General features: G+C 43.1%; 1 protein-coding gene across 3 annotated transcripts in view; it reads left to right on the forward strand.

Moving 5' to 3' along the window:
• The first annotated feature begins 4944 nt into the window (after nucleotides 1–4944).
• The window catches only part of ARHGAP15 (Rho GTPase activating protein 15), a 450542-nt gene continuing 427588 nt past the window's right edge, over nucleotides 4945–27898 (forward strand). Inside the window, exons 1-3 of one of the 3 annotated variants that reach the window (XM_043505081.1) lie at nucleotides 10589–10613; nucleotides 10669–10750; nucleotides 26726–26905. In XM_043505081.1, the coding sequence (XP_043361016.1) occupies nucleotides 26741–26905 (165 nt within the window). In that variant the 5' untranslated portion in view covers nucleotides 10589–10613; nucleotides 10669–10750; nucleotides 26726–26740. Of the gene's footprint in view, nucleotides 5091–9914; nucleotides 10022–10588; nucleotides 10614–10668; nucleotides 10751–26725; nucleotides 26906–27898 lie in introns of those variants that run through there. The other 2 variants (XM_038422842.2, XM_043505082.1) reach the window with 2 other exon arrangements.

Genomic DNA, 27898 nt, shown 5'->3' on the forward strand with positions numbered 1-27898 from the left:
TCTGCGCGGAGAGGCCGGGGCCGGCCTATTGGCATTTTAACAACAGCTTGCTGGAGGATGCGGGCTTCGTGGCGTCCTTCCGGGAGTTGTGGCTTGCCTGGGGAGGGCAGCGGCTTGCCTTTCCCTCAGCGCGGCAGTGGTGGGACGTAGGGAAGGTGCGCGCCCGGCTCTTCTGCCGTGACTACACCCGGGGCACCAGCCGACGGAGGGATGCGGCGATAGAGCAGCTGGAACGGGAGGTCTTAGAGCTGGAGAGGCATCTGGCTGCCAGCCCCGAGGATCCACCCCTCTGCGGAACGTGCCGGGAGAAACGGGAGGAGCTCCGGACTCTCGAGGACCATCGGGCCCGGGGTGCCTTTGTTCGATCCTGCATCCATCTCCTTCAGGAGATGGATCATGGCTCCCGCTTCTTCTACGCCCTGGAGAAAAAGACAGGGGCTAAGAAACATATCTGCCTACTGGCAGAAGATGGCACCCCCCTCACGGATCCGACCGATCCTAACGCTTGCAGAGTGCTTTGGGAGGAGCTCCCGATGGTCAGCGCGGGCGACCGAGACCGGCTAGAGCTGCCTCTCACTCTGGCCGCGTTCTCGGAAGCCCTCTGTCGCATGCCCACCAATAAATCTCTGGACATGGACGGGCTGACCGTGGAGTTCTACCGCGTGTTCTGGGACGTCGTGGGCCCAGACCTAGTCACCGTCTGGGCCGAGTCTTTGCAGAGCGGGGTCCTCCCTCTTTCGTGCAGGCGAGCCGTGCTGGCCTTATTGCCGAAGAAGGGGGACCTCTGCGGTTTACGAAATGGGTGTCCCGTCTCGCTCCTCAGCACGGACTACAAAGTCGTTGCAAAAGCCATCTCCCTGCGGCTAGGGTCCGTGCTGGCAGACGTGGTCCACGCAGACCAGATCTACACTGTCCTGGGCCGCAGCATCTTCGACAACCTATATCTGCTCCGGGACCTTTTGGAACTCGGGTGCAGGGATGGTCTGTCGTTCGCCCTTCTGTCCTTAGATCAGCAGAAGGCTTTCGACAGGGTTGATCACGGGTATCTCCTGAGCACTCTGCAAGCGTTTGGCTTCGGACCCAAGTTTGTGGGTTTTCTCCAGGTGCTGTACGCCTCTGCAGAGTGTTTGGTCAGGCTCATCTGGACCCTGACCGAAACGGTCAGCTTCGGGCGAGGAGTATGGCAGGGGTGCCCCCTCTCTGGCCAACTGTACGCTCTGGCAATCGAGCCCTTCCTCTGTCTCCTCTGAAGGAGGTTGACAGGGTTGGTGCCGCGGGAGCCAGAGCTGCGGCTGGTCCTGTCGGCGTACACTGATGACATGCTCCTCGTGGTCCAGGACCCGGGCGACTTGCCGTGGGTGGAAGGCTTGCCAGGCCATCTATTCGGCAGCCTCCTCCGTGCGGGTCAACTGGGTCAAGAGCTCTGGCTTGGTGGGAGGGGACTGGCAGCAGGCGAGCTCCCTCTCACCTGCGCTTCTGGCCATCCGGTGGAGCATGGGTCCGTTGCTCTATCTGGGCGTTTACCTTTCTGCCACGCATCCCTCTCCGCCAGAGAACTGGCAGAATTTAGAGGGCGGGGTGATAGAGCGGCTCCGGAAATCGACAGGACTACTCCGGTGCCTCTCCCTTTGAGGGAGAGTGCTGCTGCTTAATCAACTAGTCCTGTCCATGCTCTGGTACCAGTTCAACACCCTTGTCCCAGCCCCGGCTTTCCTGGCCAACCTCCGGACATCGATTCTGGAGTTCTTTTGGTCAGGACTGCACTGGGTCCCTGCAGGGGTTCTTCATCTAACTCTGGGGGAGGGAGGACAGGGCCTAAAATGTCTGCTTACTCAGGTCCATGTCTTCCGCCTCCAGGCCCTGCAGAGGCTCCTTTATGGTGCAGGTAGTCCGGCATGGAGCATACTGGCGCACCCCTTCCTGCGCCGCTTCCGAGGGCTCCGATATGACCGGCAGCTCCTTTATCTCCATCCGAGAGGTCTTCCGTGAGACCTCTCTGGGCTGCCGGTCTTCTACCAGGACCTCCTCTGGACCTGGAAACTCTTTTTAACGACCAGGTCCGTGGCGGCCACCGAGGGGGCAGATCTCCTCACGGAGCCCCTGCTACACAACCCCCAGCTCCGTTTTCAGGTGGCGGAGTCCTGCTCAGTGTGCCAGAGGTTGGTCCTGGCAGAGGTCACAAGAGTCGGAGACCTCCTGGACTATGACCGGGGAGACTGGCTGGTTCCTCTGACGCTCGCTGGACTGCACTGGGTCCCTGAAGGGGTTCTTCATCTTTCCCTTGGGGGAGGGAGGACAGGGCCTAAAATGTCTGCTTACTCAGGTCCATGTCTTCCGCCTCCAGGCCCTGCAGAGGCTCCTTTATGGTGCAGGTAGTCCGGCATGGAGCATACTGGCGCACGCCTTCCTGCGCCGCTTCCGAGGGCTCCGATATGACCGGCAGCTCCTTTATCTCCATCCGAGAGGTCTTCCGTGAGACCTCTCTGGGCTGCCGGTCTTCTACCAGGACCTCCTCTGGACCTGGAAACTCTTTTTAACGACCAGGTCCGTGGCGGCCACGGAGGGGGCAGATCTCCTCGCGGAGCCCCTGCTACACAACCCCCAGCTCCGTTTTCAGGTGGCAGAGTCCTGCTCAGTGTGCCAGAGGTTGGTCCTGGCAGAGGTCACAAGAGTCGGAGACCTCCTGGACTATGACCGGGGAGACTGGCTGGTTCCTCTGACGCTCGCTCAGTGCATGGGGCTTTCCAGACCTTGTACTCCCCGGCGCATACTTCAGGAGGTGAAGGCTGCTTTGCCGCCCGCTGCTCGGGTTTATCTCGACCGGGTCCTGCATGAGGGCACGCCCTTCCCACCCGCTACCCCAGGCCCGCCGGACCTTTTAATTGGACTCTTACCCCCTGGACCCAACCGACCCCCTCACCCCTTCACTGGAAGCCGGCTGCACGAGATGCAGCCGGTCTGCTTTCAAACCGCGCCAAAAAAACATCTCTACACGCTCATGCGCCACACCCTTCATGCCCTCACTCTCATATCCCGCCCCAATACAAAATGGCGGGACCTCCTGCCACCTTTGGAGGGTGAGGAGCCCCGGTGGACCAGCCTATATTCCACGTTAGTCCCAAGGCCCGCCAGGGATGTCAGTTGGTGGCACCTTCATGGAGCCGTGAGCACGGACGTGTACTTGGTGCAGTTCACCTCAATCCCAGACTCCTGCCCCTTCTGCGGCGTGAGAGATACCCTGACACATATATACTTGGAGTGTGCCAGGCTGCAGCCCCTATTCCGGCTCCTCACCAATATTTTATTACGTTTTTGGTTGCACTTCTCCTCTCACCTTCTTATTTATGCACTCCCTATCCATGGCCCCACAAAGTCATAGGATCTCCAGGTCAACCTCCTCCTGGCCCTAGATAAAATGGCCATCTATAAAACCAGAGTGAGGAGGTTGGCCGATGGAGTCTCCTGTGACTGTGGGGCCTATTTCCGATCCTCGGTCCATTCACATATCCGGGCAGAGTTCCTCTGGGCGGCGTCCTCTGACTCCCTTGACGCCTTTGAGGAGCAGTGGGTGCTGTCCAGGGTTCTCTGCTAGGTGTCCCCGTCCAGTTCCCTTCGTTTGACCCTTTGACCTCCTGTCCCTGTTATTTCATTAGTTGTCCCCCGGAATTTTTTGGGTATCTAGGTCCTGTGGATCCCCCTTTTAGGCTGGGGGGGATCCTTTAGCGGTGGACGGGCTTCGCCCGCCCACTTCCCGGATCCCAATAAGACTACTTTTCTATAGCCATCTGGCCTTGCCCCGCCACAATATATATATATATTCTTACTATATGTTCCATTCTATGCATCCAGTGAAGTGGGCTGTAGCCCACGGAAGTTTATGCTTTAATAAATTTTTAGTCTCTAAGGTGCCACAAGTTCTTCTGTTCTTTCTGCAGATACAAACTAACACGGCTACTACTCTGAAACATGTAATTACCGTTTGCACCTAAAGTCTCTTCCCCCTCCCCAACTAGCTGTCAGGTGAGAGTTCATTCAGACCCTGCTTACAATATCCTACCAAAAGCTCAATAGAGAGTTTTGCAGGCTGTCCTGCATTGTCCGAATGGGCCAAACTTTGCGATGATTTTGATGACCCTTTATAGCAAGTCAGCCAGGAAATAAGCATTGATAGCACAATGGAAGAAGTCTCATCCTTCTCTACTGAACAGAGGAAAGTCACTTGTGATGGAATGGAAAGTGTGGAAGCTATTTATAGAGGTATAAGGTAGTGAAGTGGGCTTTTGTGGAGCTCATAAGATATAAATAGTTCTAATTTCAGTTCCTTAGGTTCACTCTGTCTGGGTGAGGAAATAGTTGAGACTAACTATGGGAAGTTATCCAGAGAAACAGACGTTCTTGCTTGGTTTCCTAAGAACTGGCACATGAGGATATGTTAAAACAGAATATTAAAGAAACAGAAATGTTTGTCAGTGTGGGTTTAACCAGCCTGAAGTTGAAACACATATAACTTCACTAGTAAACCTTCTGAGTACTTACTGTGGTTGGAATTACTGTTTTACAAACTCTAAGTAACTGAATGATAAGCAACATGTTTACTAAACCTCCCTTTAAAAAATACACAAGCAGATTTGTTGCAAACTTTTTATTTTAGCACTCAAAGCATTTACAGAAGGTAAGAAAAGGGAAGTTGTCTCAGGGCTTAGCAGCACAATTCCTCCCAGCATTTCCTTTGAAACCACATATTTACCATCTGCAAAAAATTAATGCTATTCTCTACATTTATAGTAATTTTAGCGGAAAAAAATCTGTTTTTGTCCTATTGTGCTGCCTGTTATCCAAGACTCAAGGTTTTCTTCTATAGACTTCGATGCAAGTGACTTATTGGTATGATAGTTAGCTCCTGCTTTGCAGGAAGTGGGTTTTTTACTTTCCCCCACCCTGCTTTCTTTCTGTCTTTATAAACTGAGGGAGATTAAACCAATTGCACCCTTTAGCCATGTGACCTACATGGTTTCCGGTTTTAGAAACAGTTAAACAGTTACAAGTTGATGGCAGTTGGAGATAAGAAGAAGACGTCCATGATTCTGTAGGTAAGGAACCTTACATTAACTTTAATGCAATTCATGAAGCCTATTGTTAAAGATGTGTGATAAGAGTTATGTTTATATATCCTTTCACAGAGACAATTTTAGACGCAAATTTTAATATTTAAATGATTATTTTATTCCTCTTGGCATTATTTGTTAACTTTAGTACTATAAGCATATAGTATAAGCAACTGTGAAGGGTGCACAAAAGTATATAGTCATTAAAGGGCCAACACCAGCCCTCAGTTACATTCACACAACTGTGTAATTTAGGGCAGAGTTTGGAACTTTATTGTTTGGGGCTAAACTGTTCTGAAAAGGAAGGAGGGAGAGTAAAAAAAAAGCCTTCTCCTCTCTGTGGAAGCTAATGCGCTTATTACATGATGGGGTCATGTAGCTCCACAGATGCCAGGAGCTACTGTTACACTCTTTGTACTGCAGTGCAAGGACGAGAGACAACTGCAGCCCGTGCAGTCTAATGAGCCAAGTGACTACTCTCTCCCTGTAACACCTCATGTGCAAACCATCCCAAAGGGGGTGAGAAAGAGGCAAGGCTATAACTATGGTCTCCCCTGTCCTGGCTGGAAAGGGAGAGAGGAGAACATTGCACCATTACAGGACCACACTAGCGTATTTTGGGAAATCTCCCACTGTTAAATTATCACCATTGCAGCAGCATTTATGATAGCAACAGTGGGAGTGCTAATGCAGATAGAAGACAGGTGTTTTTAAGTCTACATAATAGGGTGGTAAAACATCTGTGCCCTATCTACACTAGTGTTCCTATTATTATCATAATAATGGAGCTGCTTCAGTGGAAATGCAATGGTGGGATATTTCCTGGAAGATGCTAATGTAGACACAGCCTATTGGATGATGCATTATACACGTTCTTTCTGTACTCTGATCTGCTCAGAGAGGGGTTGTACTTCTTGAATCACAGTCTCTCCCAGAGCTTCCCTTTGGGCCATATTGCTTTGAATTGCCCTTAACATAGTGCTGTGTATAAATCTCACAATCTGCCCCTTAATCTTACACAGAGAAATAACTAATCAGCAAGAGGTACACATGACCCTGTTATGTTTTAATGATGGTCAGCATTCTAAGATTTCATTTTGTGTGACAGTATAATAAAGGTTTGATTTTGGTTACTTTGCATATTATGCAAAACTCAGTCACATTTGTAACTGATTCCATTATCACAAAAAATAGCTTGGTTATTTTCTGGAAATTTGGGTCATAGCTGAGAGAAATCATACATGGTTTGAAGTTCCCTTTTGCAATTTACACACTAACTGTATTGTGTTTGGAGGACAAGCTTTTTATTACTGTGATGACAACCCAAAGTGTCTGAACTTCTCAGAGACAAAAGCATTCTGTGTATACTAAAGCAGTGAAGTCAAAGACAAGGAACATAGATTATATAAAAAGAGTCTGTATTTGTCTGTTTGATACTTTTAATGTTTACTGTTGCAATGTGCTGTTGGTCATTTGAAATTCAGTTTTTTGGAGAGTTGCAAAATTTGTTTGAATTCACAAACTTCTTTTTTTCTTTCTTCCCCCTGTAGTTTAACCCACTTTTCCCAAGGGTAATTCAACTTAAAAACATAGGTCTTTTGCCAGAAAAGAAAGGTCTGTGCTCTGTTTTCCAGATGGAGGTCCCCATCTACCCAATTATATCCTAACCCTATGCTGGTACATATGGGTGCTTATTTGAAATGTGATAGATCATTCTCTGCCACATGTATAGACAGTGTCCACATTATCTTCCTATACTTAGAAGCTACTACCATACCGTGATCTTGAAAGTGTGGCAAATGTTTAGGTTGTGATGGTGTCTTCTGTGTATCTTAACACAACCTCTGTGAGGCTAACTCCTCTTGCACATAGGTGAATGGAGAATGAATGTGTGAATGAGAACTGACAGGTACCTTTGACTGTGCCCCACTCTCTCCCCACTGTGCTGGCCAATGCAGGTAAACTGGTGTGAGGAGAGAAGTAACCAGGTAATGAGCTGGTGTAGATTTTTTCCACTCGGAAGCAAAAAAGGAAGTAGGAGCCAAATTGTGACTCTGGACTTCTCCTGGATAAGTATTATTATGTGTTGCCCCCTACTTAGCACTACAGCCACAATCTAACCCATACTATTTTATACAGTTGTAGAGAAGAGTTATGTCTAATGCCAAGATTTGTTACTTGTCCCAGCCATGAATACTAAATAGAGAGCTCCCAGCAAGCTTTCAGGCAGTATGCAGTCTGATAAATTCACAACGCTTCACCCCTTTACTAGGTCTTCCAAATGATGTGTTTGCTATACTCTGCATAGATTTTGGAGTTTGATTCAGAGGTGGGCCTCTGGATGATTGGAATTACAGGCAACTGATGGACTATCTCCTGTTGGCTGGTCGAAAGCAATGTCCTCTGGGTTCTTTGAAGCTGACCACCTGCAATTCTGATCTTTTCCCATCTTTCTATAAGCAAGTGTTATGACTGTGCCTCAGCCAGGGAAGGCTACTAACTGTTCTTAAACTTACAGAGATCTATTCCCTCCTCCAGAAACCTTCTCTTGATGCTGGAGTGCTTGCCAGTCATGCACACAAGAAAGCAGACAATCTGTGAGAATGGACACATGTGTTATCAATGAGAGGTTTGAAATGTGGCACCTGTTAAGTTCTCCTGTCTACACAGCATATATATAATGCCTTTTGGGGTGATCATTTTAAAAGACAGTTTTGAGTATTGTTAGAATGCTGGTGTAATTATGGAGACACTGGTTTTGGTTCCTTAGTTAAGGCTCTTTTCCAGTTTGCACTTAAATGACTTTCTTTTGTATGAAAAGTACAGGGTATTCTCCCCAAACTTACAGGATTTATTCTTTGAGTTGAGAATGTACAGTTCTCTCTCGGCCTGGTCTCAGTAGTTCATTCTCTCCACTATCTGATATCACTTCCTGGATGCATCAGAACCTACAGCTTCGTTACTGGTGGAAGTTGTCTATATGAAGCAGCTTTGGTCTTCTTTAAAGTTTTTCTTCAGAGGCAGTGAGCCAGGTTAAAAATCTCAGCATAACTTCTGGCCATGCTTCGTCCATGGTATGCCAACTGCCCTACATAATACAAAAGTGATTTTTCTAGTTGCATAATTTGCCCAAATCTGTGCCCTTATTTATCCTGTGATGACCTTGCAACAGGAACAGATGCTGTTGTGACTATGAGGCCTAATTATAGTAATACCCTCTTAGCGAGGCTCACAGCAGGGGTCTCTGTTACTTCCAGCTTGTTTAGAAAGCAGCAGCACATATGCTTTTTGTCTGAGCAATTGTGAACGTGTTATAGCTGTCTTGACTTCTTTAAGTTAGGGGCAGATTGATTCTAAGTTGACGCTTCCGGCTTTGAATGCCCGTTGAATGCCCCGGGCTATACTGGGGAGCTCTCTGAACCTCAGTTTGACAGATGTCTACATTCACAAAATATCCACCTTTTAGAGATGCCACTATCGTGTATTAGATCCACAGGTGATTGTGCCTTTGCTGCATTGGGCACTAGGGTGTGGAACTTGCTCTCCCCCCACACACACCTTGAACCATAGGTTGAGTTACTGTGGGGTCTACACCACAGGGGGTCGACAGGAGACTCTCCCATCAACTTACCTTGCTCTTCTCACTGGGGGTAGAGTACAGGAGTTGATTGGAGCGCAATCTGCTGTTGATTTGGTGGGTCTTCACTAGACCGATGGATGGATCTCAGTGTGTCAATCCCGGCTGTAGTGTAGATGTAGTTTAAGATGTGGAACACAAAATAATACATTAATCAAAGTGAAAATAATACATAAATACAAAGTGATTAAAAAAATGAAAAGTTCTATATTATCTGTTGTGGTGTAGATACTCAGTGATATGTTACGTACAAACGGGAAGTTGTTTTATTGTTCTTGAGAAATATGGTGTCTTTGGATATGTCTGTCACAGTAAAGTAGGACTGGGTATGCATTATGGTCCAGTGATTAGGACACTAATGTGGGATTTGAGATACTGGAGTGCTGTGAGATCTGCTGATGGAAAGCACTATATAAGAATGAGATATTATTTCTTGGGTTCTTCACTTTGTGCTAAGCGTGCATATGATTAAAGAATATTTAATATTTAAACATATACCTCCTTTAAAAATAACTTAAGGTACCATAGGTATTTCTCCCTTATTGACAACCAGGTGCTTTAGTAATAGCCAATGATGTCAAGTAAATCGAGGCAAAAGAGACTAAACCTCACCAATTAAATCACCTCCCTTGAACAAATCCCCTTTGGGGCAGATGCCTTTCTCTTCCAACCTTCTCTCCAGCAGCATAATGGAGAAAAGTTCAAGGGATAGGGGAGAAGAGTGCTGTGAAGGAAGAAAGAGCTGCTTGTGGCCAGCTTGTAGCCCATCCATTAGACTGCAATCTGGGATGGCTGGCAGTGTCCAGTTCCTTCACTATGGCAGATCCATGGAGTGCAGAAGAGACAGGGAGAGACCAGAGGGGCTTGCTGGCTTGTAGCCACTAAGGCTGCATTTACAGTTGCTGCTGGGGCTGAAAAAAGTTTGCCCCAAAGAGTGAAAAGTTGCAGCCCCTTTGCAGAGTACTACCCTCACTTCAGGAATTGCACCAGAGGCCCAATGGGGAAAACCTGAAGTGGGACTCAGGAGCTGGCCAGTTTGTGATTTCAAGTAAACAGTAGGCAGAGGACTGTAATTGGGAAAAAAAGGGAAACAGTAGAAGCCTATGACCAGGCAAGGAGCGAGGAATGTAGGAAATACATCAGTTAGATTCCTGTTGTTTGTTTCAGGTGGGAAGTGGAAGGCAGGGACACCACTCATTTTCAGGAGGATTAGGAAAGCTGTTCTAGGAGTTATAAATTAGGAGCTTCTGTAGACAAGGTGGGATAGGAAGAACTCCAGGTGGGTTAGTTAATTGGTGGATTTTATTTGAGAGATCAAAAATAATTTTGTGTGTGCACAGGGGGGATATTTGGGGTGTATCTAGCTGGCCAAATCCCTACCATTTATTCTGGACACCAACTGCAACTTGTCATAGCATCAGAAAGAAAAAGCCTTTCGTTGCATAACCATTTTAAACATTTTTATCATGTTTTTAAATACTTGGGAAAGTTTGTTCTTTTGCCTTTCCCATGCAATAAACTTGGAGCCACCAATTGTACAGGCCTTGTCTTCACTAGGAAAAAAATGAGTTTTTAATCTGTATTAACTAATCTGCTTTGAAGATAGGGCAGTTACAGTTATGATTTTAACCTGTATAAACTGGTTGAGGCTCCCCTCTTTGGATTTTCCTCACCCAGTTAACAGGTTAAATCTACTGTTGCCTTGTATTCACTTGGATTTTAACAGGGGTTAGTTTAACATGGGTTAAAAACACATTCTTTTTTCTAGTGAAGGCCCAGCTATAGTCAAAATGAAAGTGAAATTTGTGTTAGCACAGTTGTGAAGTCAGAACTTGTACAACACAGGAAGATCTTCTTGAGTCACTAGAATACATTTTTCAGGCTTTTTCAAATTCTTTGTCAGATGGCTCAGTCTGTTGCATAATTCTGACTGCTTCACTCATTTGACGTTCATTGGTATTAGATGTAGAATTGTGCCAAACTTCTCATCATCAGGTGCCTGCTTCAGGTAAGTATCTATAGTTTGGGTGCTTATCTGAATCTTGCCCAGGTAAGTTTTGCAAAATGGTGCTAGAAATATCTCAAACGGGTTTTCTGTGAGATTTCTAGTACTTCTACTTCTTGTTGCCACTGAAACTGTTGCAAAAACAACATCTCTCATGGTATTTCATTGGCTCTGATCTGGTCTGGTAACATGAAGGAAACAACACTTTTTTTAAACAATTTAGAATCTCAAAAAAGGTACAGTTCAATATGGGTTTAAAAACCGGTGAAAATTCAGGATTTTTATGACATCCAACTTCCTAGTGAAAAACGTTTCTTATACAAAATGAAAAATTCTCATTTTGCAGTATTCTGGAAACAACATTAAGAAGCATCATATGCATGAATAGAGTGAAACTTTTGCATTTAGATTTAGTCAGTCTTGAATACACTGGTTAGAATTTCATAATTTTATTTCTGTATTGATAGAGGGTTTTTCTTTCCCTTTGCTACACATAGTTGGGAGTATAGTTGGCCTGTAGTAGCTCAAACACTATTGCCCAAGCTGGGCAGTGATAGGAACACATCGATCAGCATTTCTCTAGCTCTATCTGGTCTAGCATTAAACTAATTGGATCAATGTGATCCTAGCTCTGCTGCTGACAGCAATTGTTACTGTCAACAGCATAATGGGCAAACAATTTCTAGTTTGTTGAACAACAGCTGATATTTTTCCAGCTGTTTTTGGCACTGAAATAGAGTCAATATTCAACATATCTGGAGTATATTTTATGTAGTTTACGCAGCCTAATAATGGAAATCACCTTGGTTATGAGTCAAATAGATTAAGGTAAGACATTAAATATGTTGCAAACAGGAAGTACTGTAAGTAGCAGTTTGCATGGGGAGGGTTCTTTTTTTGCAATAGTTCATATTCACGTGGATTCTTTCTATTGCTTGTTATGTTTTTGTAACTTAAGTAAGCCACAAAAGTAATGTAATGCATATAGTACACTTTGAGCTTTGGGTTCTATTTTAAAAAACTGAAATATTAAGACCACACATCCCATTTTCAGTAAATGGAAGGGGCGGGGGAGTAAAGCCTCAGTGATTTTTGTCACATACCGTGATTTTGGACATTAGAAAAACTGTAAAACACCTGATGCTTTAAAATAACCCTCATATGATGCAACTCAGAACCAAGTGACGTGTGTGCACTGATTTATGCAGTAGTCACTTATAGACATTAAAATTCTCTCTGACCCCATACTCGCTAATGTTCCCTTTGTGCAATATACTAATCCTCTCCCCACTAACCAAGTGTTATGCAGTCCCACAGGGATTGGTGGGGAGGGAAATGGAATCTTCACTTGCCTGGTCACAGAATGACAGAAAAAGAGCCTGAAGTCAATAAAAGTACGTTTATGGGGCTGAGCGCTGGATCTGATTAATTATTCAACTATTTGCTCATCACAGAGTCTACCACTACTTGCCTGGTCCCTCAAACATTTCCCATGCTATCTTGGAAGAAGCATCATAGAGCACAGCAGAGACCCTTCTGAATGAGTCTGTCTCTCTGAGTATGTCTACAGTGCAGCTGGGAGCATGCCTTCCAGCCAGGGTACACAGAGTTGCGCTCTCTCTGCTCAAGTTAGCATGTTAACAGTAGCAGTGTGGACATTGTGGCATGGATGGCAGCTCGAGCTAGCCATGTGAGCTTGAACCCAGGGGTCATATGGGCTTAGACTTGAGAGATTAGTCCAAGATGCTGCCCTTGCTGTAATGTCCACACTGCTATTTTTAGCATGCTAGCTGGAGCCAATTTAGCATGACTCTGTCTTGCTGGGCTGGTAGGCATGTTTCCAACTGCAGTGTAGAAATAAACTCTGAGGCTTGCTTCCCTGATTCTGCTTCTTTTAGGGGCCTATGCACCCATACGTGGCTGGGGGGCAGGTTTTAAGGTTTTGTAGCTGGGACTGCAGTCATAATACAGGCAAGATACCAGAGTAGCACAAAGCTGCCCTAATGCAGGACAGGATCTGGGCCTTAGTCTTCTATTTACACCTAGCAAGGGCAACTATCACCAACACGCTATTATGGGACTACTGTTCACATCTCTCACCCTGTCCACAGTGTACCCAATCTATTTCTCTTCCTTCACATCTCCTTTCACCAAATCCGGAGGCAAACTGAACTACAGCTTTTGTAAATACACAGCTCTTTTACTGAATTTTCATGTTTTTATCAAAACATGTAACAAGAATAAAAAAAGGTAGGCACATGCCACCTACCTAGCTATGTTTAAATGTAAAGCAAAGGAGGACAACAACAAAGCAGTCATTTGGTTTAGTTTTCTTTTGTCTTAATTTTTTGGCCAATTGAGATACTGTAAATGAGCCACTAAAACAAATATCTGAATAACAAGCTACAACCAAACTATTCCAGGCTACAAACCACACCTAACATATTTTTAATATTATTATTACCACAAAGGAAATCACTGAATTGAAGAATAACAGTTTGCAAGTTATATTATTGTGTACATTTTAAAACATAAGAGTATGTAGGCACCTACTCTGTGGAACCATAGAAAAAGTGTGGATGTAAGCTATATTTTAGATTGGTGCTCAAGTATGTAGGATGAAATATTGTGCTGTTCTTAAACTTTAGAACATATGCATAGAATTGTAGATGGTAGAGTTCAAAGTAGAAAAGAAGCAAAAAAGCAGATCAAAATCTTACCCAAAATACTATAACAGTCACATAGTTTGACTATGATATATATACACACATGACATTGCCATTTTTGTCTTCGTAGCCTTGTGGAGGAATGGTTGGTTTGTTTTTTCTCTCAAGAAATGTGGTGAGTCAATGCTTGAGTCTGATCTAATTTCATTCCAGTTGTCTGCTATTGTAACTCCATTGACTTAGGTGGATTCTTTGGTGAGATCAGAATCAAGAAAAGGGTACTTAACTGCTGTAGTCATAATGTATTTTGAACAGATTATAAGCAAACTGTTAAATGGCAACAGAATCCCATAAGAACTACAATGTTCTTATTCCAAGTGTGAACCATTAAAGATTTTTCCTGTACTTGCTTATCATGATTGAAAATTTGTATATTTACTTTCCTTGGTCAAACTAGTCTTTATCCAGAAAAAAATATATAAAGTTTTAAAACTGCAAGAGAGAGAGAATGAAAGAAGTTGAAAATAGCCTTCCTATATACTAGAATAGTTCATAACCTCACAGAATACAGGATTTGGTAGTTTGGGATCTTAAGGCTGCTTAAGGAGAGTGTGGTATGAAAACATTTTATTATTTGTTTTACAGTAGTGACTATGGGCCACCATTCAGGATTGGGGCCTCATTGTGCTAGGAACTGTGCAAATATATTCTAAAACATGGCCCCTGCCATATTCTACAGGGATTTGTTCTTGGCCCAATGCTGTTCAATATCTTTAACAATACTCTGGAAGAAAATATAAAATTATTGCTTTTAAAAGTTGCAGATGATTCACATTGATAGAGTAGTAAATAATTATGGGAACAGATCAATTATACAGATCCAGCTGTATTGCTTGGCAGGCTGGGCTCATCTGAACAACACATATTTTAATATAGTTACATTTTAATATGGCTAAATGTCAATCACTCGAGATGGGAGACAGTATTCTAGAATGCACTGGCACAGAAAAGGGCTACTGGTTGAATATGAATCCTCTGTGTGATGCTGTAACAAAGAAGGCGAAAGTGATTCTTGTATAAGCAGGGGAGAATATCAAGAGGAGTCAGGAGGTGATATTACATCTGTATATACCAACAGGGAGACCATTACTGGAATACTCTGTCCAGTTGTGGTGTCAAAACTTCAAAAAGGATGTTGGCAAGTTGGAAAGAATTCAGAAAAGAACTACAATTATGTTTCAAGGTCTGGAAAAGATAATGAGAGACTAAAGAAGCTCAATCTATATAGTTTATCCAAGAGAAAGTCAAGAGGTCACTTGATCGTGATCTACAAATACCTATATGGAAAAAAAGATGTGTTATAAATGGCTCTTTAATCTGACATAAAAAGACATAAAGAGATCCAATTGTTGGAAGCTGAAGAAAGACCAACTAAAACCGGAAAGAAGACATATATTTCAACAGTGGGGGTCATTAACTGTTGGAACAAATTGTGAGTTTACAATAAAAAAGGAAAAAACAAAACAAACTTTAGATTATTATTTTCTCTAGTTTTCCCAGTGTATCCTGTCAGCTCATTATCATCTCTTAGATAGTAAACTCCTTCGGGCAAGAACTATATTTATCTGTGTCTTTGTAAGAGATATAAGACTAGTTTCTGAATGCTTTAATGAATTTGTCTCCACCTGTAGCAGACTATAAAATACTGAACAAACTTGACTACTGATTTGCATAAACAAGGTGCTAGAGTGGCTGCTGTCTTCTGATGATACTACGTTTTGGTTTTAATGTTAAGGAGTTTTTATGCAGGTTGTTTTTCTTTGGTATTTGGTGGAATGTGTTATTTCCTGTTGGTCAACCTAACTTTAAAAGGAATGGAAGAAGACAGAGTCCTTCAAGTGAACAGTAAAGAAGACAGTCTTATGAGGAGGATTGATGCTGATTTTCTTTGTTCACAATATTGGAAGAAAACTGGTTGACAAAGAAGATACGGTAATCCGTAACTTGGTGTATATCAGGAGGAGCCAGAAGATACTATGGCTAAAATTTTCAAAAGGGCCTAAGCAACTTAGGAACCTATGTTCCATTGAAAGTTATTGGTCGGCTCTTAGTCACTTAGGTAATTTTACCCTAGGTCTATCTGGAGTGAAGGTACTTTATTGGCAAAACACACATCCTGAACAAGAAAAGTTTTACCAACAAAAAGCACCAGTCTAAACAGCACTTTGTCAGCAGGAGCTCTCTCCTGCCGACAAACAGAAGCTATACTGTGTGCCTTTTAGAGGCAGAGCTGCAGCAGCACAACTGTGTTACTAAAAGCTGGGTAGTGTAGAGAAAGCCTAAGTTATGGCAAGCTGCCTATGGACTGCAGCGCTGCTCAGAATCTCTTCAGGGCTGCCTTGCAACATAGCAACATTTGCTTCCCCCATCCGTAGCCTCTCCTTACCCCTGAGCTTGTGAGGGAGTCACCAGAAGAGAGAGTTATGGCTGTCTTCCACTAAGCCTATCCTGGAGGAATCCTCCCTTGGATGGAAAGGGGGCCTTTACACCACTTTGGACCTTTTCTTTATCATATGGGGTAGGAACAAGGATGAGAATCTCACCTAGAAGAACTGTGTAGAATAGTTCTTGATCATAGTTCCTGATCTGTTGTGGCTGAGATGCGCTCATCGTGACTCAGGGGAGGGCTTGAATGCTGCTCTAAATTAAAGTGGCTGCAAATGATCCCAGACCACAATGGCATTCCTTTCCCTCTGCACTGGGAAAACAAGAATTCCATTTAGCAAAAAAGTTTGAGGTTTTAAAACCTATTTCCCTTCCACATTGTAATAAATATCATACTTTCAGAATTTTTTTTTAAAGTTAAGCTTCTGATGTTAGGACACTCACCTGGGATGGGGTCAAGGCCCTGTTCTGAATCAGACAAAGCAAAGACCTGGTTTCCTACATCCCAAATGACTGCTATGACCCCTGGGCTACTGGCTGTTTGGGGGGTGGAGGGGAGAGGTATGTGCTCTCTTTCTCTGGTTTTGCTCAGAAATTCCAACTTGGACCTGACAAACAAAACAGATATGTTTCTGTGAAAAGCTTTGGTTTAAACAAATCAGCATTTTCTGACCAAAATGACGAAGTTATGTTATATAAGATATATTGGTGTAAGGACTATTTCGGCTGCCAGCATGGCACACAACATCCCCAAGACAGCTGAGAATTGGGGCCATAATATTTTTACATTGCCTCTGAAATTCGTGTGGTTCAAATATATTTGTCTTGCTCTAAATCTTTGAGAGAGTGTATCCATGTATTTCCATAGTGACTTCAAGATAGAAATAATAAATATAATAATAAGTAATTGGGCAGAGGCGATGCATGGGATGAGGGAGGCATACATGATCATGTGCCCCCCAAGTTTTTTGTCAGGGTTTATATTTTTATTTTTATTTGTTTTGCAGACAGTGGGCTCAAAATATATGCTCCCCCACTATCAACAGTTACACATTGTCTCTGTAATTGGGCCACCAATGCCATCTGCTCCCTCATAACATGTTGCTACGTGAGCTGTCACCTTCCAGGAGGGAAAATATCTACCAGAGTTGTGCTCCACTCCTTGGTTTTTGGGGGATGGCACAAGTGACTACAGGGAACAGGAGAAGCCATATGAGCCTTGTTCCCCAGCAAGCCTCTGACCTTCAAACACCATTAATCAGATGCCATTAATATTGTCTCCCCATGACTTGCTGTTTCTGTCCATCTCCTAAGCTCTCTAGCTGAATCTGTGCTGCAGAAGGAGGTCATGTTTGGGTAGTCATGATAGAACGGGCTGATAGGCTTTTCACTAGCCAAAGTGAAAGAAGGAGGGGAGGGCAGGTGAGAGATACTCAGGACAGTGAAAAAAGTAACTGGATGGTTACTGGTGGTTCCTATCCCTTCAGTCATTTCATTTGTATTTGGTTTGTCTATCTTATCCACTCATTGTAAGCTCCATGGTGCAGCGAGTGTCATCCTATGTGTTTGCCCAGCATCCAGCATGCTTTGAATCCTACTTTAATACAAATAATGTGAACAGTAATCTTGTACACTGAGAGCACAAAACTGAAAATAACTAGCAAAAAATTTCAGACCGGGTCTATGAATTAACGTCCCTCTCCTTTTTCTAGAATAGATAACTCAGCCATTGAGGTATGTGTTGTTTTGTTTTGCTTTTCCTGTTGAGTTGACTAGGGCTGGCATGATTTTGTAATTCTCATTTCCTGTACAGATAGCACCTTCAGCTTTTATAGTTTGTTTTTTGTCTCAGTCACAGGCCTTGGCTTTTTATTGGTTGGTTTAATGGTGAATGTGGGATAATGAAAGGAGTATTTGGCCTTTTTAGTTCTGTAATACTTGGTAAGGGTAATATTAACTGTTGATGTACAATATCCCATTAACCCTGGAGACAGACTAGCAGACGAAGATCTGAACCTGTGAAAACTGTGACAAGGTCCATTTTTTTCACCTTGCAAAGTCTCCATTTTCTTACGTTTGGCATTTTCATGGCCATTATTCATTAGCCTTTCTATTTACAGAAGTAGTCTGGGGAAATTAGACTTAATAGAGGTGCAAAAATCACAAGGAGGAAAGAAGAGAAAAGTGAGTTGGAAGGAAGCTAAAATTAAAAGGTTATTTTAGTAACTGACACCTACAATTAGAATGCAAGATAATTGTCATCTTGTCATGAAAAATAAACACAAATGGTAATGTTCCTTGAGTTACCACAGCCACAATTTTTTTCCAGTGGGAAAAAATGACTTATAATACCACAACTCGCTGCACATTCTTGCTCTGAGATAGAGATGAATTTATGTCTGCACTGTATATTGTGTTGTCATATGACCAAATAAAATGCATACAAACCAGAATTTAGAAATGATGCTATCCTCCCCTCAGAATCATCTTTCTACTTTGTGGTAAGGCCGTGGCCTGACTTTATGGAATCAATGCAAGTAGTTATAAATAATGTATGAAAACTCCTACAAATTAAAAGTACCTGCACAGCACCATATAACTAAACAAACATTGTGGTATTGTGTACTGCTCTGTAGAAAAATGCATAAATGGATTAACCCAGGTAGACCCTTGTGCCTAAGCAGAGCCCCAATGGCTGTCTTCCTCATACATAATCACAGTTAAACCAAAAGTTAAGGATGGTAATGGGTAGAGCTGGTCACAAAAATAACTTTCACAAAAAAATTAAATGTTTAAAATTAAAATTACATTAATTAAAGAGCATTAAAATGTTTGTTTTCTTTCAGTGGGGAAAAATTCACTTTCTCTCACTTCCCTCCATCCTTTCCCTCATTGCTGGAGATTAAAAGAATGAAAGTGGGAGTTTTCCAACCACAAGGAAATGAAAAATTATACCAAATGCATCATTTTGAATTTTCATCAAATAGGGGATTTTAAAGAAATCAAAGGGCTTTTTGTGAGACACTGTGATTCAACTGAAACACCATTTTTGGACAAGCAGGCAGGATTGAGTACAAAAACTGAATTTGTCAGTACAGCTTCTGTGTTCCAGAGGGTCTGTCTATAGTTGTTTTGCCTGGACCAACCAATTCCTGAGTCGCTGAGACCCTCTGTTTCTGGATGAGCTCAGCAACATGCCTCTCTTATACTTTTAAATGTGCACAACTTTGCACATGCAATTACCTGTGTTCATTTTTCACCCAGAGTTCCAAAGACAGAATTTACCTCCTGCAGTCCCCGAGTACGTGTTCAGAAGTTAGGGTTGGGGAAATCCATTGTCCACTTTGCCAAGTGTCATGCCTGTCGCGTGAAGGTACAGAAGGTGTCCTTTGCCCGTTGCTGCAGCCCCTTTACGTATTCATCAGGGCTCTGGGAATGCCATGGGGTTTGGGCTGCTGTGCTTTGACCCAGTTTCTCCCACATCCTGCGAGAGTGCTCTTGAGATGGGGGAGGCACCTCTTTTTTTTTTTTTTTTTTTTTGGTGAGAAAAGGGATGGTCTGATGTATGCACCTAATTTCAGCAGAGGTTTCACACATTTGAATCCAAAGTGCGGACAGGTACCTGGCTTTTGTGGTTCCCATTCTTAGCACCTAACTGTCCTATACATTTTATAGGACCCTGAGCCAGGCATCCTCTCTGCTCCCCTCTTTGAGGGCTATCTGCTCCTGCTGCCATTCCCAGATGTGTGACCGGAACTGCAGAGAGGTGGCTGTAATGGAGGTCAGCACCCAACCAGGGGAGATGAGGGGCTGTGGATAAAGAAAACCAGGGGCTGGTGGGGTAGGCAACAGTTGTGTTGGGAGTAAGGGGGGGGCTACTTGAGGAAAAGGTGGGGACAGAAGCTACTGGAAGGAACTAAAAAGCAGCAGGAGCTAAGGGCAATCGGGGGAAGTCCTGGACGACTGGAAAAAGGCTAATGTAGTGCCCATCTTTAAAAAAGGGAAGAAGAAGGATTCTGGGAACTACAGGCCAGTCAGCCTCACCTCAGTCCCTGGAAAAATCATGGAGCAGGTCTTCAAGGAATCAATCCTGAAGCACTTAGAGGAGAGGAAAGTGATCAGGAACAGTCAGCATGGATTCACCAAGGGCAAGTCATGCCTGACTAACCTAATTGCCTTCTATGATGAGATAACTGGCTCTGTGGATCAGGGGAAAGCAGTGGACATGTTGTTCCTTGACTTTAGCAAAGCTTTTGACATGGTCTCCCACAGTATTCTTGCCAGCAAGTTAAAGAAGTATGGGCTGGATGAATGGACTATAAGGTGGATAGAAAGTTTGCTAGATTGTCGGGCTCAACGGGTCGTGATCAATGGCTCCATATCTAGTTGGCAGCCGGTATCAAGTGGAGTGCCCCAAGGGTCGGTCCTCGGGCTGTTTTTGTTCAATATCTTCATAAATGATCAGGAGGAGGGTGTGGATTGCACCCTCAGCAAGTTTGCAGATGACACTAAACTGGGAGGAGAGGTAGATATGCTGGAGGGTAGGGATAGGATACAGAAGGACCTAGACAAATTAGATGATTCGGCCAAAAGAAATCTGATGAAGTTCAACAAGGACAAGTGCAGAGTCCTGCACTTAGGATGGAAGAATCCCATGCACTGCTACAGACTAGGGACTGAATGGCTCGGCAGCAGTTCTGCAGAAAAGGACCTAGGGGTTACAGTGGACGAGAAGCTGGATATGAGTCAACAGTGTGCCCTTGTTGCCAAGAAGGCCAATGGCATTTTTGGATGTATAAGTAGGGGCACTGCCAGCAGATCGAGGGATGTGATTGTTCCCCTCTATTCGACATTGGTGAGGCCTCATCTGGAGTACTGTGTCCAGTTTTGGGCCCCACACTACAAGAAGGATGTGGAAAATTTGGAAAGAGTCCAGTGGAGGGCAACAAAAAATGATTAGGGGACTGGAACACATGACTTATGAGGAGAGGCTGAGGGAAATGGGATTGTTTAGTCTGCGGAAGAAAAGAAGGAGGGGGGATTTGATAACTGCTTTCAACTACCTGAAAGGGGGTTCCAAAGAGGATGGTTCTAGACTGTTCTCAGTGGTAGCAGATGACACAACAAAGGAGTAATGGTCTCAAGTTGCAGTGGGGGAAGTTTAGGTTGGATATTAGGAAAAACTTTTTCACTAGGATGGTGGTGAAACACTGGAATGCGTTACCTAAGGAGGTGGTGGAATCTCCTTCCTTAGAAGTTTTTAAGGTCAGGCTTGACAAAGCCCAGGCTGGGATGATTTAGTTGGGGATTGGTCCTGCTTTGAGCAGGGGATTGGACTAGATGACCTCCTGAGGTCCCTTCCAACCCTTATATTCTATGATTTTAAGGGAGAAGCAAGTGATGTGAAAACGGGGCATGGAGAGTGACAGGGTTAATGGAAAGACAGGGTGATGCAACCCATAGCAACCTCCTCCATCCTCTGGTTTCTCTTCTGTCCAATAATGCCTCCCACAACACTCCTGTAGCTACTCCTAACTCCCTCCATGCTGCTTCTGTCTCCCCATAAGTCCTTAGTCCTCTTCAGAGAGGTTTGGGCAATAAGATCTTTCCTCTGTATGCCTGTTCCCACTGCTCCAGGGATTGCTGTAAGGCAAATTCAGACTCAATTCAATGCCTTTCATTAGCACTAAATCCAAGCAGAGTTTTCAAATCTGATATTCGTTCGTAAATATGCAAATTAACTAATTAAATCATTAGCATAAAATGCCCCACATGGGTTTGGACAAAATACCCTGCCAGCCTTAGAAAATGAGGCCTCAGGTTGACCTTAGGCATTACCAGTAACTCTTGCTAAGTCTGGATGCATCCAAACAAAGGTGTGAGTTTCCCCCATTGGCCTTTGTAATCTTTTCTTTCCTGGTTCCAAAGAAGAGAACTGCTAAAGAATTTCTGTACAAAAGTGGCACGTGCCTTTACACTGTGCATGTAGTTAATATAAAGTGTGTCATCTACTGGCATACAAAAATGTGTTGTATTGTTTGTAAATTTACAAGCATAATAAAATTGTTGTTATGCATTGCAAAAGGCTTCCTGACTGCAGCCATTTAGAGTAGCATCTGCAGTAAAGTACTTCGTTTTCTTGAGATTCTGCAAGTTTTCACTATGCTGTAACTTGTTTTTTTTTAAAGTATTATATGACACTTCTTCTGTGGCACTGATTATTGTATCTCAGGCCCTCATAAGCGTTACTGAATAACATCTCTCTGAGACAGCAGAGTATTATTATTTCAGTTTTACAAAGGGGAAACTGTGGCACAATGAGACCAAGGTCAAAATCTTTATTAACTTTGTTCATCTCAGTGTTTGTGCTCCAACTTTATATACCTGGCCTGATTTTGTCATAGTGCATAGCATTTTAATAGCAGTTTGTGTTCAAATCACACATTATGTGATTAGTCCTCCCAACACCTGTGATGTAGGTGAGTGAGTATGGGTATTCCCATTTTGCAGATGGATGCACGTAGATGGAAAACCAGTGACTTGTCCAAGGTCAGACGATTATTTAGTCATTCAGGCACCAGAAACTAGATTCACAAAGGAAACTAAGGCTTAGTGTTGCAAAGGTTAACTTTAGGCACCCTGTCACCGTGTGGAATCCACAGCCCCAGATCAGGTGTCCAGGGTCCCATACAATGTATGGGGACAGTTATGTGCTAAGAATGGGAACCACAGAAGCCAAATACAAGTGTCCACTTGGGATTCATAGGTGTGACACCTCTGCTAGAGTTAGGTGCATACATCAGACCATTCCTTTTCTCTAAATAAGTAAGCGGTGCCCCCCATAGCAAGAGGACTTGCCCAGAATATGGGAGGAGCTGGTTCAGAGCCCCATTGTACCTGAGAGGAGCAGGAGTTGAACTCAGGTCTTGCATCCTAGATGAGTGGCTAGCTACTTGGCTCCAGGGTTGTGGTAGCAGGGGGCCACTGTGACTCTCAGCTTTGCCTGTTAAAGCTGTTCCACTTTGTATAAAATATTCATGGCGTCAATGAGCAACCAAGAATGATTCTCTAGCCCAGTGGCTAGTGCATTCTCCTGGGATGCGGGAGAGTAAGGTTCTAGTCCCTACTCTAATGAATATTGAATTAATTATTTATACAAACTAACATTCAACTGCCTTAATTACAAGACAACCCTAACTCTTCATTCAATCCTCTCCTTCATTCTCTAAGCCCATTACAACCTCTGTAGGAGTCCTACAGACAACAGCCTCATTTCCTTCACCACCCTGATTAATTCACTGAGCATCACCTGCACTGAATGAGGTAGGGGTCCTCTAGAAGTAATAAAATGACCATATAATTAAAGCTTGTATCATAATGAATATTCAGAAGGGGGCTGAATTAAGGTTGCACAGGCAACCTCCATTCCAGCATTTCCTAGCTTTTGAATGCTTAACTTTGCAATCTAAATAACATTTTTTGACACAGTTTTTGTATGTAACTTCCTATATTTGTTAAAGGAAAAAACAAATTCTACTATATGCAACTGTACCAACCTCCCATGATGCATCAAGATCTGTATTTGAACCCTGGATCTTCACCACTGGAACAGACTTTTACCACTTGAACTAACAACTAGCTATCATGAGGAGATGGCTATTAGGCTCTGTGGACAAGCCCCTTAAGAAGGGCACTTAAACTGTTCTTCTGTCACCTTCAAGTGCACTGTGTTCCATAATATCTGCATGCTGTGTGTTAACCCCTTCCCCCAACTTTGTGTCCCCTTGTCCCTCCCGTGCTCTGTCTCTCTCCGAGAGTTGTGTATCTGTTTCCCCATACCTATGTTTTCTACCACGTTGCTGCACCCCTCAGTGTTCTGTGTGCTGTTGTAACCCCTCTTCTGTGTTCTGCATCCCCCAGATCTACTGCTTGATGTGTTTTGTCTGTGTCTTGTGGAAGATTCAGCTCTCTGTGGAATTCTGCAGTGAAGCAAGTGAGCAGGGCATGTGTGCAGACGTTTAGAAGCGTAGCCTTATGATTAATTTGGGGTGCAAAATGCACTTGTTACTAATAACAGGTTCCCCATGCACTGCAGTTAAGGAACTCTGGCCAAATAAAGTGTTAGACAGTTTATCACAAGATGTATATTCCTAAATCTTCTGTCTCAAGGTTACTGACTAACGCTAACTTTTATTAGGCCTAATGTGGCCTTATGCTCACTATTATTACCACTAGGCCTCAAGATAAATATTAGGTTTCAGGCTTACTGAAAAGCCCATTTTCATAGAATCATAGAATCATAGAATATCAGGGTTGGAAGGGACCCCAGAAGGTCATCTAGTCCAACCCCCTGCTCAAAGCAGGACCAAGTCCCAGTTAAATCATCCCAGCCAGGGCTTTGTCAAGCCTGACCTTAAAAACCTCTAAGGAAGGAGATTCTACCACCTCCCTAGGTAACGCATTCCAGTGTTTCACCACCCTCTTAGTGAAAAAGTTTTTCCTAATATCCAATCTAAACCTCCCCCATTGCAACTTGAGACCATTACTCCTCGTTCTGTCATCTGCTACCATTGAGAACAGTCTAGAGCCATCCTCTTTGAAACCCCCTTTCAGGTAGTTGAAAGCAGCTATCAAATCCCCCCTCATTCTTCTCTTCTGCAGACTAAACAATCCCAGCTCCCTCAGCCTCTCCTCATAAGTCATGTGCTCTAGACCCCTAATCATTTTCGTTGCCCTTCGTTGTACTCTTTCCAATTTATCCACATCCTTTCTGTAGTGTGGGGCCCAAAACTGGACACAGTACTCCAGATGAGGCCTCACCAGTGTCGAATAGAGGGGAACGATCACGTCCCTCGATCTGCTCGCTATGCCCCTACTTATACATCCCAAAATGCCATTGGCCTTCTTGGCAACAAGGGCACACTGCTGACTCATATCCAGCTTCTCGTCCACTGTCACCCCTAGGTCCTTTTCCGCAGAACTGCTGCCGAGCCATTCGGTCCCTAGTCTGTAGCGGTGCATTGGATTCTTCCATCCTAAGTGCAGGACCCTGCACTTATCCTTATTGAACCTCATTAGATTTCTTTTGGCCCAATCCTCCAATTTGTCTAGGTCCTTCTGTATCCTATCCCTCCCCTCCAGCGTATCTACCACTCCTCCCAGTTTAGTATCATCCGCAAATTTGCTGAGAGTGCAATCCACACCATCCTCCAGATCATTTTAAAATTATCTTTGTTCCTTTGCTTATTCCTACTTGTATTATAGTTTTAGTTTCATTTGCACTAATTTAGCAAGATATAAATGGTTATTTACCTGATCATCTGAGCTCAAGTTATGGGTCAAAGATCAACAGAAGCTTCAGGGTTTTTGGGGTGCTGTCAGAAAAAGCTTTGTTCCCTGAAAACACACACAGGAATTGGTGACTTTCAGCCAAATCTCAATGATTTTACATGTCCCTGGCCCCAAAGTAATCGATATGTCAGATTTCAAAGAACTACTGCAACCAGTGGTTGTGGTGGAGCTATTTTTTTAAAAAAGTGTCAATTAAAAGTATTAAGCAACTAAATATGTGGGTTGCTATGACTCCCTCCTTCTGCTGTCATAGTATCACATATCACTTCACCTATTTTTGAAATATACGACTTGTGAGTGAAAATGCAGCAAGGGACACAGTTTAGCACAGGAAATACAAAGTATCTAACCAATGGAAAATGTATGGGGAATTTAGATAGAATATAAAGACTAGAGTTCCATTGTGACTAGAACACTAAGTTTATTACCCATTCTACTGGAAGATCGTGGGAATTTTTTCATAACTCCAAGGCCAGAAGGGACCATTCTGATCATCTAGTATGTCCTCCTGCATCACCTAGTATGTCCTCCTGCATAATCATAGAACTTCCCCAGAATATTGTTAGAGCATACTTTTTAGAAGAACGTGCAGTTTTGATTTTTTACTTTAAATAACAACAAGGAGCCAGAACCATGGCTTTGCATTTCATTCAAAAGATGGCCCATGCATAGTCACAGTGCCCTTTAGCATCATAGAGGTGCACATGTAAGTTATTTATATCACATCATTAGTACTACTTCATTCAGGACTTGTGCATTCCATATAGTACTTTCCCACCAAAGTACTAACCAGGCCTGACCCTCCTTGTGTGTATGGAATCTGATGTGCTCAGGCTTCGCTGAAGGACACAGATTTTATATAAAAAAGAAAAAGTTTCAGCTACAGACGAAATGATTGAAGTTAAGAAAGGTTTAACAGATCTGTGCTTGAGAAGACGTGCTAACAGGGCTCCAGCATAGTTTTCTAACATGCCTGTAGCATGTATCTTAAAGTACTGTAGTGTACAAATCAGTCAGGTTAATTACTTTCAAACCACTTTCCTTCATATGGTCTAAAAATGTATTGTGTGAACAGGGCCAAAGACAAAGTTTGATAGCTGCCAGCTGGATATGATAGAAGGTTACAGAGAGATTACACCATAGAGGAGAATGGCATTTGAGATAAGGATAATCTTTTACATAAACTCAACTCTTCCAATAGACAAGATGGGTGAGGTAATATCTTTTATTGGACGAACTTCTTGAAGTTGTTCCAATAAAATATATTACCTCACTCGCCTTGTCTCTCTAATATCCTGAGACTGACATGGCTACAACAACACTGCATTAACTCTTCCAAGTCAGTTTGGCTATGTGAGTGATTAGTACAGTAATCAACTGTTGGTTACCCCAGTGTTCAAAGATAACCATGGTTTCCTGAACTGGTTCAACCTGTGTCTGCTACTGGCTGCACTGATATGTTTTTAGGTAAAGAACACATGTATCTAGAATAACTTTACTGTTCTGTGTTTTTCAGGACAACGCAGTAATCATGCAAGGACTTCCAGCTTCCGATACCTCCTCTGAAAAACCAAATCCTACCCACCAAAATATAGGGGCTGTTCAAATGAGGATCAAAAGTGCTAACAGCCACCATGACAGGCATAGCCAAAGTAAATCAATGATCTTTTCTGAGAATGTGAAGGTCAAAGAACCTGTAAGTAAAATTCCACAAGTGTTTCCTGATCTGATTTTTGTAAAACCAAATTATTATCTTCAGGCTTATTATTAATTCTTCTTGAAACTCTTGCAAGTAGGAACCCATCCACCTACAGGCAGTAAGAAATGCCACCTTTCAAATAGTGTCACCAGTTATGAAAGTACAACTGTTTAATCCAAAGATATATCATGGATTTGGTGCTAGCACCTTTAATGACTAATCAGGATCTCCATTCTCATGCTTCAGTGTAATAAAAAAATGAAGCCGTGCAGGTGTATAGTGCTTATGTTTCCTAATATATATCACTTCTAAAAGCCAGAGGCTAAAATCAGACAAAAGGAGTAAAAAAAAGACATTAAAACTCTTCTAATAAAGGGAAACTTTGCAACTAACACACCTAAAATAGTCTTGCTGTAGGAATTACTGTTTTGCAGTGCTCTGATACTGAACTTATCTTAATATGTTAACCATGAACAGAGTTGAGTCATTTTTATCCATTAAAATGATTTAAAATAAAATAGTTAGAGATTAACTTTATTGCCAATTATGTCCCTGCCCCTGTACTCATTCTGAGCTACTAAACAGACTGATTGGTATGAGTCTCCCCTGGTTAATTTTCTTCTGTAATGGTGGCAACTTGCAGCTGAGGCCATATGATGTTACAAAATTATTTATGCAATGTTAGCTACTTTTTTGGACTCCACATTCACTGAGAACAAAATGGATCTGAACGAGTTAGGTTAGCTGGGGACAGACCCCCAAGACTCTGTCAGTCTTCACAGCCATTCATTGCTGTTCTGATAGAGAGCTGAATATTTCATAGGAATCCATTATACTAACTGAGTTATTAAACGGAATAAGCTTGCTATAGAAATTGTATTTTTCCTGCATTATTCACTCCAAGTTCAAAGACAAAATTAACCCACAACACTTTCATCAAGGTAGTTTGAAAAGTATATGATTTTAATTATTCTTTTTATTTACATACAT

Source organism: Dermochelys coriacea, chromosome 11 (assembly GCF_009764565.3).
Source record: "Dermochelys coriacea isolate rDerCor1 chromosome 11, rDerCor1.pri.v4, whole genome shotgun sequence".
NCBI classification, from domain to species: Eukaryota; Metazoa; Chordata; order Testudines; family Dermochelyidae; genus Dermochelys; species Dermochelys coriacea.